The sequence below is a fragment of the Mugil cephalus genome, chromosome 17 (assembly GCF_022458985.1).
Source record: "Mugil cephalus isolate CIBA_MC_2020 chromosome 17, CIBA_Mcephalus_1.1, whole genome shotgun sequence".
In the NCBI taxonomy this organism is placed as follows: Eukaryota; Metazoa; Chordata; class Actinopteri; order Mugiliformes; family Mugilidae; genus Mugil; species Mugil cephalus.
Genome location: NC_061786.1, coordinates 16,629,013 through 16,650,976, shown reverse-complemented (window position 1 = coordinate 16,650,976; position 21,964 = coordinate 16,629,013). Strand labels below are relative to the sequence as shown.

General features: G+C 43.5%; 3 protein-coding genes across 3 annotated transcripts in view; 1 reads left to right on the top strand and 2 right to left on the bottom strand.

The window, feature by feature from the left end:
* Nucleotides 1–550, bottom strand: part of stag1a (stromal antigen 1a) — a 38,839-nt gene extending 38,289 nt beyond the window's left edge. The window contains exon 1 of the mRNA XM_047610565.1: nucleotides 239–550. The gene's annotated coding sequence lies outside the window, so the exon portion shown is untranslated. The remainder of the gene's footprint in view (nucleotides 1–238) is intronic.
* An 8,636-nt stretch (nucleotides 551–9,186) lies between these two features.
* Nucleotides 9,187–14,277, top strand: slc35g2a (solute carrier family 35 member G2a). Its single transcript, XM_047611954.1, has 2 exons — nucleotides 9,187–9,517; nucleotides 12,692–14,277. The coding sequence occupies exon 2, from the start codon at nucleotides 12,712–12,714 to the stop codon at nucleotides 14,065–14,067; it is 1,356 nt and encodes a 451-aa protein (XP_047467910.1). The 5' UTR covers nucleotides 9,187–9,517; nucleotides 12,692–12,711; the 3' UTR covers nucleotides 14,068–14,277.
* A 1,708-nt stretch (nucleotides 14,278–15,985) lies between these two features.
* LOC125023910 (pentraxin-related protein PTX3-like) lies at nucleotides 15,986–18,949 on the bottom strand. Its single transcript, XM_047611478.1, has 2 exons — nucleotides 18,078–18,949; nucleotides 15,986–16,792 (listed from the first exon to the last, which is right to left on the bottom strand). The coding sequence occupies exons 1-2, from the start codon at nucleotides 18,205–18,207 to the stop codon at nucleotides 16,176–16,178; spliced, it is 747 nt and encodes a 248-aa protein (XP_047467434.1). The 5' UTR covers nucleotides 18,208–18,949; the 3' UTR covers nucleotides 15,986–16,175.
* Between the last annotated feature and the right edge of the window lie 3,015 nt (nucleotides 18,950–21,964).

The window sequence follows — 21,964 nt, the reverse complement described above, 5'->3', positions numbered from 1 at the left end:
AACATTTTTTTTTTTTTTTTTTTTTTTTTTTTTTTGTGGAGGGGCTAGCTCGCAAGCTAACGGCTCTGCTAGGCTATAATGTAACTGAGGAAGAGGGAGAAAGCACATTCACCTCCGTTAGCCCGCTAGCGCCCATCCCCCAACCGACCAGTCTTCCATGTCTGTGTCCACCATCTTTAATCTGAGCTCCGTGCCCCTTCCCGCCGCACAAAACACGACAAAAACACAAGGCACTCACCTTCAGCGACCATCGCCAAATCGGTCGTCGCCTTCCGAGATAATAAATCGATTTTTGTCTAAATTTGGTTCGTATTTTAATATTGAAAATTGGCCGTGCGAGCGGAACCGCGCCTTGAGAGAAGAGCAGCAATCCTAAACCGCCATCTGGTGGTATTTTCCTCTCCGTGATGCAGCGGGAGCGGCGCAGCCTCAGACCGCGACACAGCTGCCCCCTGGCGGACACACCGGGCCGCGGCGGGGGCGCGCCTACGGGGGCGAGCATGGAAGTGAAGGGAGGGACCCAACACATCACTGACGGGGACGCGTACCGGAGCAACTAGACACCCCCCCATTCACTCTCTCTCTTATTTTAATAATACGGTACTAATCAATTTAATTATTTTCTTCTACACTCTCATCAGAGTGTTTTTTTTGTTGTTGTTGTTTGGTATTTGGTTAAGTCCATATCATGTGCAATAATTCCCAGTGACGTGCACTAACAACATATTAATTCTTACTATTTGTGAGTAGGATCATTAGGACATGTTCGTTTAGGACATGTTTTTTCTTATTCTATTTTTTATTTTATTTTTTTACATTTTCTTTATCTTCTATTTATTTTTTCTACTCCTGTTCTTCTACAGCACCTAGGGGGACTTTAGGCCTCCTTTATTGCCGTACAATGGCAATGATGACATTTTATTATATTCTTCTTTCTTTTTTTTGTATGTATATGTGACTGTGTACATATGCATATATTTTTTTTAAGAAAAAGAAAAGGTAAATTGTATTTCTGTGATTGGAAGTATCATATTGTTTTTTTTTTAATAATATAATAATAAGACTATTTGAGATTAAGCCTTCTTGTTTTTTTGTACTACTAAACTACTGCTTTTTGTAATTCTTTTGTACTATTATTATGTTTAATATGTTTTTGAGTGTGTATAAAGGTATGTATGTGTATATATAAATACATGTATGTGCTGTATAAAAATAAATTTAAAAAAATCTTTCGTGGCGCGAGGAACCATATATGGCAACTTCAGGCACTTGTTTTAAATTGCATTCCCTATTTTCTCTCAGTGAGGCAGATTCAGAAAAGCCAGGGGGCAATTAAGGGCACACGGAGCAGGCAACTATTAAGTAACAGATAATAAACTAATTATAATAAATATATACATAAAATAAATAAGAAACACACACACCTGGTGATCAGTACTGCAAAAATGAATAGTGCAATGACTTAACATTATATACAATATATGCATTTGGGTGCAAATTTGACAATGAGGGAAGAAAATATGGTGTGCATGTGGCATTCGTAGACGTCAAGTCCACATCTTAGAGACAGAGAGAGGAGGAGAGCTTGTTTTTTGGACTCAGATATTCTCATAACATGCTTCCTCTCAATGAGAGATGATAGCATCATAGCAACATACTAGCTTTTTGACAGCTCTGTGAGTTGCACCTTAACTCAACTTTATTCATATAGCATGTTAAAAACAGCCACAGTCGATATAAAGTGCTGTACACAGGTAGAATAAGAGGGTCTCATGCTAGGTTGAAAGCCAAGGAATAAAAATGAATGTATGTCTCCCAGGCTGGAGTAGTTACCTATACACTGTAGAGCTTTAAAATACGTTTCTTCATGTCTATTGTCATAGAACAGCACTAAATATATATACTGGTTGGACAAAAACAAAAGTCACACACTCATTGGACCTCCTTTAGATTACAGCACACCTTCACTGTGGCAATGTCCAATCAGAGATCAAGATGAAAGAAACATTCTCAGGGTCAAATGTGGTCTTCAAGGTCCACCTCTGCACGAACGCTTCATTAGGTACCACGACGAAGTGGCCCGTTTACATTCGTTTACCACTTAAGGACAAAGAACCGTATATGGTAACTTCACTGACCTTGATTTTCTACATGAAAATGAAACATTTTGAAGAACATCACAAAAGTACAAAACTGTCTAAGGTGAACATTTTGGATTTCCAAGTATTTCAGTGAGTGTACTTTAAAGGGTTAAAGGTCACACATACATGCACCCTTTGGAAAAGCATAGAATTTATTAAAAATACTTAAAACAAAATCCCTCACAAAATATCTATCCACAATTAGAACATAGAGGCATGTGTCAGTCTTTTAGATACACTGGTGAAAGCAGATTCATTATAATATGACAGTTTAATCGTCACAGGTTTAATAAATGAATAGTATAGGATTTATAAACTTCTGCAGTTATGAGTCAGGATTCTTCACAATATATTTTATTCCATTGTACAGTTAAAACACACCCTCAGTTGCCAGTTCATTAGGTACACACGGAAACAAATGCATTCTAATATGCACCAAATCCTATTGTCATGGCATTTTCAAACGACCGAGAGCTGTCGTTTCAACTGTGGATTCATTTTCTGCATTTTGCATTTTGTACTCGTATTGAATTGCGACGTACCGACACACATTTCTATTATTTTGACAATCCCATTTTAGTCGGCGGGCTAAATAACAGAAACACCTTTTGTCTTTACTTCAATCCACCTTAACAGCAGCACAAATGACATCCTTCAAAATAAAGCTGAATTACCTCCCTTTCCACTCTATTTCCGCATAAACTGAACCATATAGCAGTCGTGTAGGGGAAATGAGTGCGGGAGAATGCATTTGTTTTCAGTAGTGTACCTAATGAACTGGCAAATGAGTGCGCGTCAAGAATTAATCCACAACGTCAAATTTATTTCGAAGTAGCGAACGTCTCCATAGATTAAAGCTGACTTAAAGTGTGTAACTACACCGTGAAATGTATAATATATTAGACCACATTCATTTTTAATAGTGTACTTAATGAACTGTCCAGTGAGTGTGTATAATGCAGCCAAAGACTGTTGCGGTGCCTTGTGGACGACTTGGTTGAAAGTCATTTAAAAAGAATGTTTTCTGTTGTTTACATTATTCAGTAGAATGTAGAATTGCACATTAAATAGTGATTACATTTAATAGGTACATTTAGCACATAGTTTATGCAAAAATAGTTTAAAGTACTTTTTTCTAGTACGAGTGATCAGTTATTAATAATATATTCATGATCTTGTGATTGCAAATGAATGAACTCTTGCAGCTCTGATCAACCAATGGTGGAAGAAGCTCTGTATAATGAAAGTTGCCGATCTGCGACGAAAACAAGAAGAAAAATCCACTCATGCTTTATGTGGATCAGTGTGTATGTGACCTTTGACCCACAGTTTGTTTGATGCCCTCTCTACCTCCCACCGTAGAGGCAGAGGAAGAGATTTAAAAAAAAAAAAAAAAAGAGAGAAGAAAATAGAACGGCTTAGTATGTGCACGTTGCTAGACTCCCACACCAGGTCTTTGTTCTGAAACTGGACGTGCACAAATCTAATTACAGAGCCTGGATGGACTCGCATTACTCACTCCGTCTTCAGCACGGCCTGATACCGGGACGAGCGCGAGAGGGAGACGGAGAAGGAGAAGCAGTGCCTTTGGTCAATCATATTAGTAGCACTTCGGAGTCATTAAGTGGATATCAAACGCACGCATCACACACGTAGGGTACTTGTGGCCGTCCATCTGTTTGTGTGAGAGTCAGAGCTATATATAGAGACAATGTAAAACAAAAAGAAAAGCTGATAAAAAAAAAAAAAGTGCCGTGCCCACCTTTCCTTCATCTTTGAACCAGATGCACCGCGCACAAATGAATTGGGCGGTGTTTCCTGTGGACAGACGCATTGTTGTTTGCCATAGCAACAGCACGTCTTGCCAGTAAAAGCTGCAGCCAGACACTCCCCTCTGGGCTTATTTTCACGAACGTACGCACCACACACAGAGACACACAAATATAAAAGGTAATAAACATCATTACTTGAAGGTTTGGCATAATTAGGCATTCCCCAAGCAAAAATATAAAGAGCAAATCAAATCATCTCCAGTTATTGCCCAATTCTAGACACACACAACACATACACTAAAAAACTTACAACACATACACATAAACTTGTCTTTCTATCTGTGTGTCAACCTTTCACTGACGTAATGCATTCACTAGCTCCTTACCCTAACTTAACTGTAACCTTTGTCAATGTGGGGCCTGGTGACAAGACGTTAGTGTTCCATGTAAAATTGTACCCTACAGTTTAATTAAAACAAAAACCACACACGCACTCAGGCATGCACACTCTGGATCCATATCGTTCGGTGCCTCGCTATAGGCCACTTCAGGGAAAGTCTCACACTAATTGACAGACACCAGATCTCCATGTTTCCCCCTCGGGATCCTAACCAGCAGAATAATTACCATTTACTGATGTATTGAGATCCAATATATTTGTTTTGTCCTCAATTTTACAGGGAAGTCGGCTCCCGCTGCTGCGAACACAAAACAAACAAAGCGGCTATTATAAATATATTGTGCCATCTCGTTGCCGCTGTCTGCTCCCGTGACTCATTAAGACTGGAAAACGGTCAGAAGAAGCCTCCTCTCGGGAAAGGAGTTTCTGTCAAGGAGACATCCCTCTGCAGAGAAAATAACAGTTTTCATTTGGGCAAACGTGAAAAGAATGCGTTACATCCGAGCGAGATGTTAATTATTTTTGAAATGCAGGAAAGATAATTAGTTATTCGAGTCATATTCATATATACAAACAGCTCCAGATAATGACACTGTGGTGCAACATTTTGCAAGCCAAGGATATAAAGAATGTCTAATCAACCAAAGATTTTGCGACCCCCTTGCAGTGCCTCCACGACTCCCTTCCCCTTGTTGAAGATCCATGCTGTAGTGCATTTAAATACACGTGCTACAAAAAGAAAAAATGTCACATTTAACGTGCACGTTGTCAGGCGACCTAATTTTCCAAGGCTCCCCCTCAGTGGATTCACAGTATGTTCAGTTCTTATATACCACACGCTCTACATCTAGTAATTCTACACTGGTGTGAATGAACACACATCTCTGAACTGGTAGATCACCAAAGTACTAAATATTAAAATGCTGACTGCATATCCGTGCCAGTGCATTCAAGCTTCAAAACAAGCCCACGAACACACACAACATGCCAAAATATATGAGATACCGTCTGGAGGATTATCCCATTTGTCCCACGTTCAGACGCCGCGAGACAAGAGGCGGCCGTCTGCGCACGGTGTTGCGATATATTGCAAGGTTTTGTGCTGGATCTTTTGAATTTCAAAGCCCTTTATTCTTCCTCTGCACTAGCAGTCTCGTCCCTCTAAGAATTGTTCTCCAGACGCTTCCCTTTAAAATCTGTTTAACGTCTGAAAGCACTGAGACTGCGCCTCGCGTTCTGTCCGCGCAGGCTACGGGAAACCGGGAGAAAGGCAAACACACGGCTCCGCTGGGATGCACACCGTGCGCATAACACACTCCATCACATCATCTACCATAATCTAAAAACTTTTTTTTCTTTTTTTTTTTTTCCGGGGCCGTAACCATGGAAACAGAGGCTGACTGGTGCAGCGTCGGCAGAGAGAGCCCTTTTAGGCCTCACTGCTGCGGCCGTCAAAAGTGGCGACAAACATCTGAATCTGTTGGGGAAACGCGGGTCTATGGGGGAGGTGGGGGAAGTGGGGGAGGCTTCGGGGCTTCTTTGATGATGCAAGGACTCATTTCAACAATTTTCTCTTTATAGAGGCTGGAATAAACTCATCGACTATGCTGAGAGTTATGCAACTGAGGCCCATTTTTTTTCTTAGGCCGTTGACTGATAGAGTCCTATTTTTATTTTCCCCTGACCTTGCTTGTAGCGTTTTCACTCTTGAGGCTGTTTTTCTTTAAACTCACAACCTCTTTCTCTTCTGACTCTCTCCACACGTCTCCCCGTCTCCACCTTTTCTTGTCCTCCTCTGTCTCTCTCTTCCTTCCACATCGGTGCTGATGCAAAATGCATGAGAGGCAGATATTTGTTGGTGGAGGCAAAAAGAAAGCCGTGACAGCCTGTCACAACCTCACTTGCGAACCAGGCTGTTATCATGCCTCCCTCACCGGAGCGCACAGGCAGATGGTAGTGGACACAGCAAAGGTTTCCTCCCTGTTATTCTTATTCCAATCTAAATCTCAGCAGGAGGGAGTTTCTTCCCCCACCACTTTTCTCCACCCGTCCCATTTCTCCTCTCTGCAGCGGAGGGCCCCGTGATGAATGTGTCCTGTCTGACGTCGCAGTTCACTTATTTCTGCCCTCATCAGCTCCTGACTGTAATGAGAACAAGCGCTCAGACGACCGAGCCTTTGAATAACAGCATCCGGATCACGATTCATAAACAGCCGACGCCCAAAACACACCCATAATCCGCTGAGGACAGAAGAGCATCGATTGCTGTGGATTCAGCTGTTCATTTAAAGTCCACGAACGTATGAATGACTGAGAGTCAAAGTGGGAAGCCGGCAGACACATCCCACGTGCGTTAATGCGTGTTTTTGTGCAGAGACTTAGAGAATAGGTGTTGGAGGCGCATGTGAGGCTGAATCAGCCTTTCCGTTGAGCTGCTTCTCCTTCACCTTACTCTATAATTAATATCTTCTCGACCAGAGTTGGGGAGTTAAGAGAGACTCGCATGCAAGCCTTCCATCATCTCCCTCTTTCCCTCCGCCGCTTCCTCCCTGCTGTCAGTGCATCTCTGCCCTGTTTAAATAGCACATCCTCGTGGCAGCGGGTCGTCCTCTGAGGCTTTAAGTCCAGATGCGAGGAACCTGTCCCTAAAACCTGCAGAGCGATCGAGGGGGGATTTCAACTGTGCCCCAAATAGCTGGTGCCAGATGTAGGCTTATTCTGTGTAACCATGGAAACGCTAGATATTGCTCCTCATCCTAGAGAGAAACGTGAGGCCCAAACCAGATGCATGGGTGAGAGGGAAGGGAATAAGGAAGGAGGGAAGCAGGGAAGGAAGCTCAGAGTCCCTGATCTCCCAAGATCCATTCACGTTCTTTAACCAGGTTCTGTCTGCTGGCCAGCACCTCTGAACATGAACACTAATAATCTCTTCCTCTCTGAACTAAGACTTCGAATGCTCTTGTGAGTAGAAAAACACAAGTCTGATAATGAGCTATTCGTGGGTGGGAGCATTTATTTAACGTCAGAGTTTATATGTTTTTTTTGTATTGTTTTTATTTCGATTTTCAGTTCTCTTTGAGGAGAAAATTGCATTTTAGCGCAAGGTTATCATTCACCTTTATCTCCTGACCCCCTTGTGAACCCTTGACTTTGCAACAGGAGCGGCCCACGTGGGAAAACTGCAGAGTACAAATTACCAAAGAGGCTTGTTGACAGTGATGCTATATATACCTTTACCCCCTTCACAAAGGAATAACTAAATTTACCAGGTGCATTTGCAATGGTTGGCAAGGAAGCAGAAAACCACGTTGCATAGAAGCCAGATCCACTGGTTGATATATTTAGCCATCCATTATCCACATATCTGGTTCAGTTAGTGAACGTGGACATGATGTATTTTGCTCCTCGTCATAACTTTATGGGTACGTGTGCTGTATTATAGTTGGATGTCGACAGCTGTGCATCTCCGAGAGTCCTAACAGAGGAGTCAGTCTGCTTTCCCAACAGAGAGGAGCAGCGACGTAACAACAGCCGACTCAGCTCCATTCGGCAAAGGTTAATATAGCTGGAAATGGAACGAAGAGCACAAGTGTTATGGCTGCGAAATGTCAGGGCAATTACTGTCAGGTTGCAGAAAGATGAAAGTGTGCAAGACCGTAGGGATGTCTGCGAGTCAAAGACGGAGGGAGAAGGTGCTCTGAGCTCCCCCAGAATGTACCTCCTCTTTATTTACACTTTTCTCATCGAAATTTAAACCATATGTGCCAGACGTCTATAGAAGCTGACATATCCTTTGAAAGTCCATTAATATTCTCCTATAAAAGCCTCACCTTTCTTGTGAGTGCTTTTCAACATCTCGGATCCTGGTTGCAGGGAACTGCTCTCAGCCAGAAGGGGATTAGGGGCTGACACTGATGTAACTTGGCCCACCTCATGTGAAAGTTGCTGGATGGAGCCAGAGGTCTGTGCAGACAAGAAGTGCATCCACGCCAAACCTAGAAAACAAAATCCTTCATGCAAAGCTACGATGAAACAGAAAACACAATGCAAAGCAAACCCAAACTGTGAGCACACAAAAATACCAGTCTCACACTTGCACGCATGCCTACGGCAAATTTAGAATCAACAATTAAACCAACAAGCACCGGCCGTGGGAGGAAGACCGAGCACTACGAGAAAATAAACCCACGCGGGCACGCTGCACAGAAAAGGCCCAGTAGTTGGATTTGTTAAATCTGGCTGTAGTTTGTTGTGAGGACACAAATATATACTAAATATCCAGTGTGTTTGTATGTCAAAGTATCCTAAAGCTTAGACAATTTGACCACTTTTGAAGTAGAAATATTGGTAAATGTAGGGGTTACAGATTAGGTGCCTTGGGGTACGCCCCATAGTCCCAAATCCACCTCTTACCATAGATTCAGTGAATACAGCTCTCCCAGAAATTCAAAATATGCATTGTTATTATTATTTTAAACAGTAAGGTATCAGAACTCATTAACTGGAATTAGTAAACAAAACATTCATGTGAGCTGATGACAGCTCCAGGTCTTGATTTATTCATTTCATTTGGATTTCATGATTGTTGAGTGATTTAGGATCTTAATCTTAATCTATAATAATAACAGCCCCAAACAAATTGCTGCCAGACTCAAATTTCTACAATCAAAAATATAATTTTAGGAGAATAGTGAAAGGGCCTTTTGGTTACTGCTTATTGTATTTTTTTTTTTTTTTTTTTTTGTAAAGAAGAAAAATAGCCCACACATGATTGCCCGCACATTGATTTTTTTGGTGATGTCTCTTTCTCGCATACACACATGTCACGCATGCTCAGACGTTATGATTAGTCTTCTCCCTCTCTCTTTCCCCCCTGTTCCTCTCGAGCTGAGGAGGAGCATCTGCGTCAGTGTTCAGGGGAGTGATGGACGGTCACCAGTTTCCCGTAAAACGCGCGTCCTCCTCCCGCAGACTGAGGTGAAGTGAGGTGCCTGCAGGAGGAGTGCCGGCCGAGGCGCGCCCCGGTGCCCTTGAAGAGAATCCAGACTGCCGCAGGAGAAAGGGGAAGAGGAGGAGAAGAGAGGAGAGGGTGGAATAAGCAAGAACAAATGGACAAGAGGAGGTGATGGCGCGTCGGAGATGCTCGGTAGATGACTGAGGTTTACCGACGGTGTAGTTCAACCCGGTGGTTTACGGGAAAGCAGGTGAGAGAATGCGTTTTTTTTTTTTTTTTTTTTTTTTACTATTTTAACATAGGTGGGAGATTACAAATAGTACCCCTGGTTGTTTATTGATTATAGCGCATTATGTACTAACAATTACAGCAGGTCACTAATTGGTAAACCGTCTGAGCACTTCATTGATTCAGCCACCGTGTGCCAATCGGCGAGCGCACGCACGGAGTGTGTGAGCGAGAGCGCGCTTACCTCCATTCAAGAATCCGTCATGGGTCACGGGTCGAGCTGTCATAACATATAGCACGCACACATGATGTTCGGTGCATGCAGGGGAAAAAAAGAAAAAAAAAAGAAAAAGCTCACGGTGTGTTCCGAGCCGGAATCGAACCGTCATCCTGTGTGCTCAATAGATAGTACCAAGTTCTAGACATGTAAAACCAATTGATTAAACTGAATTAAAATGCGACAACACAACACACTGTATATGTGTGTGCGTGTGCGCGCGTGCGTGTGTGAGACCAAACCTCTGGCGTCACCAGGGCGCATCAGTTCAGACAGACAACCTTGAAGTGAGCAGATCCCCACACACACACAGACACACTTGTATTTCTGATCGTATTCAATGACCCTTCAGCAAGTAGCAACACATATTTCATCTCTATTAACTCCCATCGGTCAATACGTTAACCATAAACTCAGGCGGCTGCATAACATTTTCAGGTTGTTCTTTATTAACAATGAGAAGTGTCATCTATAAAGGGATTGCACTATTAATAGTCCATCAGATATATTATTGCTTTTAGAACCTCATAAGCCCTTATGGCATGGTTATCAAACAGCCATTGTGGCAGATGCCCTGCAGGTTGTATCAGACGGGCTCTATCTGCTGCTTTTATCACACCGTGCAGGTCTTTTATTGGCTCACTTTTAGTGTTGTGTAAGGTGAGGAACAAGCTTTGTGAAGCAGCAGCAGCATTGCAGAGGAAGGCAGCATCATCCAGCGGACTAGATTTAACTGACTGAGAAGAGCCCGACAGGAGCATCCTGATATCTTTGTGCTTTCGCGGAGTGGCTGATCAGGTTTCTGCTAACCTTCAGTGGGAGTAATCGTGGAGATCTGCTCAAATGTCAACTGAGTGACTTCACACTTCTGGTTTTTCTTTCTTTCTTTTCTAATGTGAAGTGATAAAATCATACAGAATTCAGTTTTATCACGTTCAGACAATGAAATCTCAAAACCGTCTTTACAAAGAGACGGGCTGTGAACACAGCCTCTGGCTTGTTTTTATAACAGAGCTGATGTGTGGGAATACTGTTTCTCCAGAGACACACTCAAGGCCTCGTATAGTAGCCGACCACAATCGAACAAATCCCCAGTGCTACTACTGAACAACCGCACGGGCGAAAGATGAAGGAAACAGCTCTTTGCTGCTGCATTCAGATACACAGCTTTATAATGAACAGAAAATTAAAATGAAACAGTCTGATATGTTACATATTTGTCCTGGATGTGTTAGCAGTGGTTAAACATGTGCGATATGAAAAGAATTTGCCATGTGGTTAAAACTGTGGTCATTTTTGTCATATTAGCGTCGATGTGAAGCAGGGGCGTGACTAGGTTTTAAGGATAGGGGAGGCTTGGCCCCCAGGAGATGCGCAGGATGTGAGCGAACGTAGCACGCGAGCACAAAATTGTTTGCTCTCAAATAGTCGCACAGATGCGACTATTTGAAATGGTTGCAATTTCAAGCCCTGAAAAATATCACTTAAGTACTTAATATTAATAGGTGGAATGAATTGGATAAGGACACAGTGAATAGGCGCACGGTACCATACATGAAGGGAAATGGACAGATTTATATATTTATATATATTTATATATTTAAGTGATCATATATAATTAGGCCTAACGTTGCCAGTGATGTCCAGAAAGACATTGATTTTCACTATCAACAAGCATTAACATATCATTATAGTACCCTATACTACACAATATTTCAATATAAAATGAGCTTTAGCCATGCTACTCCATATTGTGTATGTTTTGCCCTGTTCAAGTGTTTTTAATGAAGTATATGATTAGGTAAGGATTTTCTTCATTGAAGCTCAGCAGCCGATCACCTGCAGCATGCATGATTAGTAGTTTACAACGTGACAGACTTTTCCCCTTACTAATTCTGACAATATGTCACAGGTTAAAAAGAAAATGACTATACTTGCAAATCTTGCAGCAATCTGCGAGAGTCTAGTAGAAGTTGCACGTTTCAACCATCTCCTGTGAAACATGATGCTGCCACCATCTGTGTAAACAGTGCTCGCAAATCCCCTTTTGTTAAACAGGCTGACATTAAGTGAAACAGGTACAGCAATAATTAACTAAATATGTACCCTGTCTTTCCATGTGTGCAAAACAGGATGAAGTGAGTGTTATTCCACGACTAAACATGATGTCTTGTGAAAATGGTGCCCATTTCCTGAGAAACCAGTGGACTGCGGGGTGTTTTACATCCTGAAATGCAGCAGTGGGGTTGTGCATTCACCATGGCACGGCCATATCGTTCTGCCGCAGAGAGCCATACATCAGTTAGAAGTTAGTCATCCGTGGTGGACGTTCAGGACCTTGAGGAGAGGAGTTAAAGAGAGGTGGAGAAATCAAAGAAGGGTTTAAAAAAAAATGCTGCCGAGGTGGAAGTAGATTTAGTGAGAAAATGGATTCTCATACCTTTTTGCAAATTGACAAATTTAGACTGAGAGAGGGCTGTAGAAAAACAAGGAAGGGAGAAAGATCGGGGACAAATGAAGCTGGAAGCACTTGGTTATGTAACCGTTATTGCTAACCATCTCCAAGCACCCGTGAAGGTTGCATTAGAAGACTGGAAGGTGCAATAAAGTTGTCATGGATCTGTATAATTCAGCTAATATGGTCTTAATGTGAAGACTCATCGTGCAGCGATAACAGTTGAAGTGGTGATTGGTCAGATGGGTTTAGCTCACGTAGATTTGCTGGTAAACGCGCAGAGCACATGGGACGATGTGACTCACAGCTATTATTATCTCGGATATTAAAGATATATGAGATATCTAGCGGAATCCCAGCAAGGGGCGTTGTGAGAGAGAAAGAGGAGATCGTACCAGACAGCTTGTATGTGTAAAATATGGATGCTATGTGGCGCTTAAAGATTTTCGTTTTTTTTCTCACAGACTTCCTCTGACGTTTCAAAATGGAGTCCACTCACCTTCTGGGTGGCGCTAAGAAGAGAGTTAAGATCCACCCTCATACTGTCACGGCCAAATATGCCACGCACACTCCCTACAGCCCCCAACCTGGAGTGCACACACACTTCCCCCAGCCTGGGGACGACGGCTACGATGACGCGCCGTCTTTCGAGGACTTTGGCTCGTTCCTGGAGGAGACGTCAGACAGGAAACAGCTGACGGAGGGCAAAAAGTGGCCCCTGACACTGTTCGGCTCCAAAGACAAGGACACGTCCCATAAACCTCAAGCTTCAGGGGCAGGGGAAGGGAGCGACGGGGGAGCTAAGGCGGCAAAAGGCTCTGGGAAAGGGGTAGGGGAGCAGCTGGCCAGTTTCGGTGAGGCGTCCGTGTCCGCGTCTCGACTCACCTGGGTGGGGCTGCTTGGCGCTGCGCTGGCACATGGCTGTCTGATTGTTCTGACCCGGCTGGCATCTGAACGCTTCAGCCTCGGCCCCCTGTTTTTGCTCCTGGTCCGGTCCATCGTACAGCTCGCGTCCGTGGCTGTACCGCTGCACAGGGGGGAGAACCCCTTCGGAACGGAGGGCTATCGACTCCGTCTGCTCGGTTACGGCGTCGCCTACTCCCTCTCCCTTTGTTGCGCCTACTCCTCCCTGACCTACGTGTCTCCAGAAAACGCCACAACAACCTGGCGCTTGGCAACCACTGCGCTATCGGCGACCCTCGCCTTCCTGCTCTTGGAGGAGAGGCTCGGCATGGCTGACGGAATCACCTTGGCTGCGGGGCTTTGTGGTTTGGGCCTTGTGTTACTTCCCACAGCAGAGGAGAGCAATTCAGATTCACCGACCGACCCGGTCGTGTTCTGGAGGGGTGCGTTTGGGTGGTCTCTTTCGGCGCTCGCAGGTCTGTGGATGGCCCTCGCACTGGTCGGGTACCGTTCCCTGAAGGAGAGGGTGGGAGTCGGCACCGCTTTGTTCACCGTGAGCTGGACGGGCTGCCTGCTCGCGCCAGCCTCTTTGGTCTTGCTCCAGGAGGGCTGGTCCTGGCCAACGAGCGTCCCAGCTTGGGGCGTGGTGCTGGCCCTGGTCGCCTGCTCAGTGGCAGCCTTCCTCGGGATGACGCACGCCCTCACCCGACTCCACCCGGCTCTGGTCTCGGCCTCTCAGAGCCTGGAGGTGCCCGTCGCCATGCTCCTGCAAGTGGCCGTGCTGCCGCTGGCTCCGACGGCGCCCGAGGTCGTGGGGAACATGATGGTCTTGCTGAGCGTCGGTTGGCTGGTCGCAATGAAGCTGCTCCCCTCGAGAGTTTCCGGCCGGCGTCAGAGGGAGGAGTACGAAGAGATCCTGGACTCACCCATCAAATAGACACGTCTCTCCTCCGCCACAGTCTTTTTCTCCTCCTCCTCACGTCCTCCTTCATGAAATTAGCACCAATGTATATAAGAGACAGTTAAATGTTTACTGGAGGTTTATCTATTTTGTATCGTCCTTTTTGCTTTTGGGAAAGTGCCAATATCGTGTTGTCTGTCATAGTGACTAAGTGATGTGATATTAAAATATCTCTGATGAACACCATGTACTCCATGTGATTTAAGTCTGTGTGTGTGTTTGGGGGGGGCGGGGGAGTCTGGGTATCGGCAGAATATCATAAAAATGTAATGTCCGTCTCCCCTAGCAGCCAACTGAGGTCTGCGCAAAGATTGATGCCGTCTATTTGGCTGCTGGTGAGCGAGAGAAAAACAGAGAAGACGGGAGGCAAGGGAGAGGAGCTAGACGCAATCAGAAGACAAACGAGAGACGATGATGGGATTGGCATACAGATAAGGAGGAGGAGGAGAGGAAGGAGAGCGATGGCAGATGTCGAAATGGAGATGAAAGGATCTCAGAAAGCCAAAAAAAAAAGAACATAGGAGCTGATTATTTTTCTGTTTCTGTACACCTGTTTCATGTGTGGGAAACCGTCATCACGTCTAATAACTACCTGCCAGCTGCAGAAGCACTGACTCTAGCTTTCAGGGCTCTCTCTGTTTTTCTTAATCATTAGTCTCCTGCTTTCTTCTTTTCTTTTTGTGTCCGTGGTCTCACTGTGAAAAATGAATGAACACACAACGAAGAATTCCGTTCACTGAAATCCCACACATGGCGCACAGATGGACACTTTTAACACAAAACAAGGGTCTGCCTCCGCGTTGATGACGTGACACAACAGGTGTAGTATAAAATCTGGAGGCACAACTTCTCCTTCACCATATTAAGAAAAAAAGGTCTCTGGCTTAAGTTTTCCACCCAGCTGCAGCTTTATAAAGAAATACATGAACACACACGCTCACGCATGGGAATGGCACAAGTATACATTTATGCCACGGTTGCAAGCGTTTCATTAGAGCAAATGTTTCTGTGATGTCAGAGCTCTGGCCCGATTAAACTCACATAACGCTGAAACGGCCTTTCATGCTACATTTTTCCCAGTTGCTCAGTCTTGGGGCATTTGTTCATTACTTGAGCTTGCATACAAAACTTACGTCAAGTTTAGAAAATCAGACGTTTTGTTACAGCCTAAACTGCCTAAAAATGAACTGAAATTAAGCTTCTATGTAAGTCTTTCACTTGGATTTTACTCACCTTTACTTTTTTTTGTGCAAATGTTGCTGGTTTTAGTGGCCTCTCTGTGTTGTTTGTCTGGTTTCTGCTTTATTATTTGCCATATTTCCTCCTCCAGTCAAATAAAACTCCACCAAACTGAATATGAATGCGTTGTAAAGAATGAAGGGGGGCATCTGGGACCAAACACCACCACACAGAAAGCGTAAAATGCGCGGAAAGTACCTCCAGCTACAACACCAGCCGCTCTTTGTGGTTTTTAACATAACATGCATGTGTGTGTGTGTGTGTGTGAGGCCTAAGGTGGGGCAGGCGGCGGTGTAATACGGTCCTGGCAGGGTTTCATGCATCATAAACACTCTGAGCATCGTAAGCCGCGGCGGCCTCCTTTGCGTTCAGACGCTCTTAAAGCGGGCTAACAAGCGGGAGGGGCCTGCCCCAGAGTTAAACACGACCCAGAGCCTCTGACACACCTTATTTTTTGTTTTTTTTTTTGCGGCTGCGCGACATCTCCGCAACTGCACAAACACTGAGGCAATGTTTTGTGCCCTGGCACGTGTACGAGAGGATAAAGTCCACCTCAGACAAATTAAAGTGTACGAGCGTGAACGTATAAATAAGCAGCTGAAAATGGGCTGTGTGGGTTGAGGGAGGAAACCTTTCCATGAGACTGATTTGGTTGTTTGAGTAATTTTTTTTTTTATTCATCATTGCAAACCCACGGCGTTTGTGATACATTTACATTGGCTGTCACAAGACAAAAATAAGCTCTTCGAGATGACACGTTAAAAAAATGGAATATGTGCAAAATCATTATGTTCAGCGGAGCGTTCCCTGGAAATCTTTTTATTATTTGTTTCCCTCTGGGCGCCTCATGTGTCTCCTCTGCCTTTCCTCAGCGTCCCTGCTTCCTCTATCACTTTGCTCAACTGCAGGTGGATCCTCTGCAGCTCTGTTGCTATAGCAACCAGAGATCGCTCCATTGTGGCCAGTGGTGAAAGCACTTCCTGCTCCTTCGGGCCAGATGTGAACGGCTCCGTCCCTAATGTAAATGCCGTCCCCGGACCTCCAGGACTCAGTGTTGGCTGGCGCCCCATCCCGCCGTCGGCTCGCCCCAACGCCACAGCTTCCTCTAGCCGGTTCAGTCGGGCACTCTCCTCGCGTCCACTGAGCAGGAGCAACCGAACTGTAGCGTTTAGTCTCCTCTCCCTCTCCTCCTCCTCCTCTCTGAGCTCGGCCAGGCCTTGCTGCAGCCTGAGACTTGCCCGCTCCGACTGTGCCCCGCACGCCGACGCCAGGCTGGGGACACACTGCTGGCATGTCCCCTGGGCCAGCCGGTCGACCTGGCTCCTCAGAGAGGTCATTCCTCCACAGCACCGCTCCGCAGACTCCAGGAGCATGCTCTGCCTCATGTGGGAGTCTTCCAGCGTGATGAAAAGCTTGTCCCAGCGGGACAATTCCGCATTGCATGGTGTGGAGGGAGGCTCCCCTGTAGACAGGAACCACAATAAGTGCATCAGTTTTACGGACCATCAATTGTACGGCCCTGTAGGGCATATATAAGAAATAAAACGTATTGATTTATATAAGTATGTTCACATTAGAGCCTCCATTTCCGACTGGTACTTGATCTTACAGAGGAGAATAAGAAACCTTGATACAAGACACTCAACAATCACACATTTAAGAGATTTTGTTTTTTCACAAGTAAAACATGAGGGGTTACACTGGATTAATGCATATGCGTAAACTTTGGGGATACTGTAAAATAAAGGGGAGACTCAGATTGAGGGAGTCACTTAAAAACACATTTACTGGTGGTGATGGGTGAAGTACACTTTACTCCTGGTAGCTATTGGTAAGACTGCTTAACAGAAAGTCTGTTGAAAACGTCTAGAACGATGTAGACATTTATGTTCAGTCACAGGATTCAGCGGTTTTACTCTTTTATAAAAGCCCAGTGGTCGCTCCCTTGCTTCCTGTCCTCCACATCCATCTTCATTTAAGTACAAAGCAGAACCATTACTTACTTCATGGTATCTAACTCACTTAAAGAGCAGAGATGGTCAGGCAGTTTTCCCAGCAGAGCCTTCCTTCATACTTTATATCAATGGTTAAAGATGGCATCATCTGTACAGTACTGTACTGAACTGTCTCATGTGAATGGAGGCGAATAGATGAAACTTGATTCTACTTTAAAACCAAATTATTCTAAGCCCTTACTGGTTGTGTGCCTAGGTTGGATTGTTGTCCTTGTCCACTCACAGCTTTAACCATTTGTACATTCATATTTGCTTCAAGGCTTGGTCTACTATCACCTTACCAAGAGATCTACATCCTTCTTATAGGTGACTTCTTTCTACATTCATCCTAAAGTCTGCGCTGAATTGGAAAAGTCAGCTGTTCCCTCTGCCCGGAATCAGCTGCAAACATTGGTATGTTTACGAGTTTAAAGCACTTTAAAATGGACATGCACGTTTGGCAGTCGCTGCGTTCACTAACGCAGATTTCCCCAATTTTACCCTTTGCATGATAATTTATTTATTACTTATTTAACTGATGAGGTTTTTGTGATATTTTTTTTTTCTAAATGTTCTGTAGTTGGTCTGCTTTGCGTCTTTGCCAAGACTTCTCCCAGTAAAGTTGTAATTATTATGGAACATAGTGGAACACCATTGTTTCCCTTCTGAAAAATTATCTAATCGAACTGTACAAACTGTTTAACGGGGTTGGCTAACTGAGGCATGGTACGGGACAAATAAACAGAAACTCACCGTCCTGCTTGTCCTGGGAGATCTCGTTGTCGTAGTTATCTACGTAGTTCCCGTCATAGTCGTTCACACACAAGTATGAACGCAACATGCCAAGTAAACACAGCACCTGCCAGATCCCGAACGCACGCATGATGGAGCTTTGACGGCGTTCCCTGAGATATTTCTGGGGTTTAAGTTCTTGAAATATCAGATGTTTACTTGCTGATACACACTCCACCTCAACAACCCCCCTACTCGCTTCATGTAAAGCTCCACTCACTGAGCCAGCTGTTGCGGGTGCTGACTTATAAACTCAGCAAGAGTGGAAGGAGAAGGAGGGGGGGAGGTTGAGTCGAGGAGGATCGAGGGCAGAGCTTGGGGTGCTGTGTGAGTAATGCTTCCAGGGAGGTAATGTGTCAAACTGCTAAAGTGACTGGGGAAATTCGATCATTATGGGTAGAGGAGAAGGAGAGTTACGGGAGCAGAGGGAGGTTCTGGGGTGAACAGGAGGTGCATGCAGGGAGAGAAAAAGTAATGAGGCAAAAGATGAAAATAAAGATGACCCCATGAATGTTTTAGCATCTTATAAGGACTTTGCTCGAATGAACGCTGTGTGGAATGATGTTTTTATACATTTCCTGCTACACTGTGTGCCATTATTGAGTCAGTTTGCAGACTTAATGACATTTCACATAATTGCAAATCCATACTAAAATCTATAGTTCTTTCTATACAACAGTAAATACTTGTTGGTTCAGGATCCATTCTGGGTGAAAAGTGGGTTTCATGCTAAATGTTATAAACACTGATGAATAAGATATTTGAAACAATGTATAAAAAGTCAAAGAAGAAGGTAGGAAAAACTGCTTTAGTGACTTGAAAATAAAGTATAATTTATACACCAATTTAAGATGTATTTTATGACTTAAACAACAAAGTAAAACTGTAAATTGTTGGCTGCGATAAAGCCAATGTGACCTGATGACAAAATGATATAATTAAAAAGCAACCATCAAATATAGTATAAAATAAATCAAGTAAATGGAGGCACACATTTTAAAAAGATTGACTGTCTCTGCTTTGTTGCTTTTTAATTATTTTTATTTAGTGAGCTTCTCTACATTTTCATTTCATAATTCTCTTCTGCCCATTTTTGGTTGCTTTCATGGGAAACTCTCTATACTTTTCTCAGCCTCTTTAAATTTCACTGATGCGTCAGGGTCACTCCCTGGGCCATGCATCATTCAACTTAAAATATTCCAACACTGCCCTGGATTATATTTTAAGTTTGCAACGAGTAGCTATGTTTTCATCTCTCAGAATTTATTTAAAATTAGCTTTCGATGTATGATTGTTTAAAGTACAATCCATGAGTACGAAGATAATTCATTCTTAGCAATAACAACTGTCTTTATTCTTATACACAGGGGTTAATGTCAACAGGTGTTGGGGTTAAGCAGCAGAAGTAGGACATGTCAAGGTAAAAGGAAAAGCCCTGACCTTTCTCCCTGCAGCCCTCCAGACTGAGCATGAACTGCAGTTGTCAGCATGTCTCCTGGTCGCTGCAGTTTGATCGTCTCCGTCCGGCAGGCTAGAATTGTAGCAGCGGGACTAATTGGCGTGAAGCTGGCAGATTTATCTCAGGAAAGTAGAGGACCTGCAGGAAGGTAGGGACAGAGACGTGGATTGTTGTTGAGGGGAAAGGTGTGGAAGGTCAGGGAGAAACCGTCTGATTTTTCCTTTCCTCCGTGTAAAACACAATTGTTTAGGATCCAATCGGAAAAGCGACACACTTAGAGCTTGAATCTTTGATCTCGTCTTATCCTTACTGGTCTCATCTGAGGCATTTGCACTCCCAAATGTCATCTCTTATTTTGGGCCATCAGATGACCAGACGCCGTTTACAGCCTCCCACCTGCACACCACACCTACAGTTCAGCTGTCACGCAAAACACTCCCAGCTGACAGTGAGGGGATTTGAAAAAGCGTATTCCTTGCTCTACTTTTACCCAGACCAGAGGGAATTACAAGAAAAACAGATCCGAGCAAACCCAGGGATACCACGGAAAATGGACAATGGGAGTTGTCAGCAGAACGTACATTAGCTAGATGTAAAACAGCGACAGGACCTCACTGATGAACAAACCGCAGAGTAACACAAACAACAAAAAATAAATAAAAGTCAGTCAAGTCAGTTTATGTGGTATTCTTGGGTGTATCCGCTTTTGTGCCTAATATGTAGGATGGGGAGGAGGAGGGGAAACTATGGAGATACTAGTAAAACACAACATACTGTGAAACAAAAGAGTCATTGTAAGAATAGAACAGCCTCATAATAATGACAAATCATGTTAAAATGAGTGCATCAGTCTATTATTATGCTGAACTAAAACATTTCAGCGAGATGAAAGTTTTACAGGGGTAACGGATATTTTGTTGGATCGTGAGCGTGACTGAATATTGCTTTATGTGTTTTTGTGTTATCTGATCCAGCATTGTTTAAGTTTTATTATTAACTTCCAGGTAGAGAATTGATTGTGTTGACATAAAGTGCAAATTAGCATTCTTTCATTATTGGGGTACCTCAAAGTTCTGTGTTTGGCCCACTTTCTTTTTTTTTAAAAAAAAGTTTTACGTAGATGACAAGGTTTTCTCCACCTCTGAATCATTCTGACATATTTTTGCTTGTCAGCTCTCTCACATCAAAAGTGTGTTGAACTGAGAATATAATTAAACAGATTTTGGCAAAGGCTCCTAATCAGGAATTTTGTTTATGCGCTGGCAAAGATCTACTGGGCTAATCACAGTGTTTTTTTGCAGGCTTTGTACGGTGGTTGACAGAAGAGTAACAGCAGCTTGGTCACATAGGTCATCTGAGCACCGTGAAGTTAAATCTGTTTACAATAAAATGGCTCTCACTGATTGTAGGAAGTCACACCTCCTTACTAATTAAGACATGTTAGTATTTTAATACACAAGCCTGATAATAGCAAACAGACTATAACATGATGTCAAATTAGCATTCTTTCGTTATTGGAGTCCCACAAAGTTTTGTGTTTGGCCCACTTTCTTTTTTAAATTATATTTTATGCAGATGACGGTTTGATGAAGGTTTTCTGTATCTCTGGATTCTTCTGTCTTTCACAATTTAGTTTTGTCAGGTCAATCAAATCAAAAGTGTGTTGAATACAGATATAATTAACTGATTTTGTTTTCTTAGACTTGGCAAAGGCTCTTTTTCAAGAATATGTAAACTGATTATGCTGCAAAGATCTACCGGGCTAATCACATTGTTTCTTGTGGGCTTTGTACAGTGGTTGACAGAAGAGTAACAGCAACTTGATCATGTAGGACATCTGAGCACCGTGAAGTTCAATCTGTTTACAAGGAAATGGCTCTCATTGATTGTTGACTATCCAGTTGCATGAAGCCACACTTGCCTTCTAATTAGTAAATGTTAGTATTTTAATACGAGACTGATAATAGTGAACAGACTATAACATTAGCAATGACGTGACGTCATAATTTTAGTAGGTTGACAATTATACAAAAAAAAAAACATCATCCATCTGTGGCCCTTGACTAGAGTAAAGGAATAAACCCAAAATAAATCAAACATCCCATTTCCTGTATCTGCTTCCATAACGTTCTCATATGCCTTCCTGTATCAATCATGTGAAGACAAGAGGGCGGTGATATCTGATGACAGACAGAGTGCGTACCGGAAATATTAAAATACTCTGGAAATGTGACAGGGACTTGTATCAGTGTAGAGGAAGAGCATTGGTGAGCAACTAGGGACAGATTTAGTTATTTCTATTCTGGTTTGATGAGTCATAGGAAAAAGTGCAGGAACCAAACACTCTTTAATTCGTCTTTCAGCGGTGGCTGCACCCCCACCCCTCCAA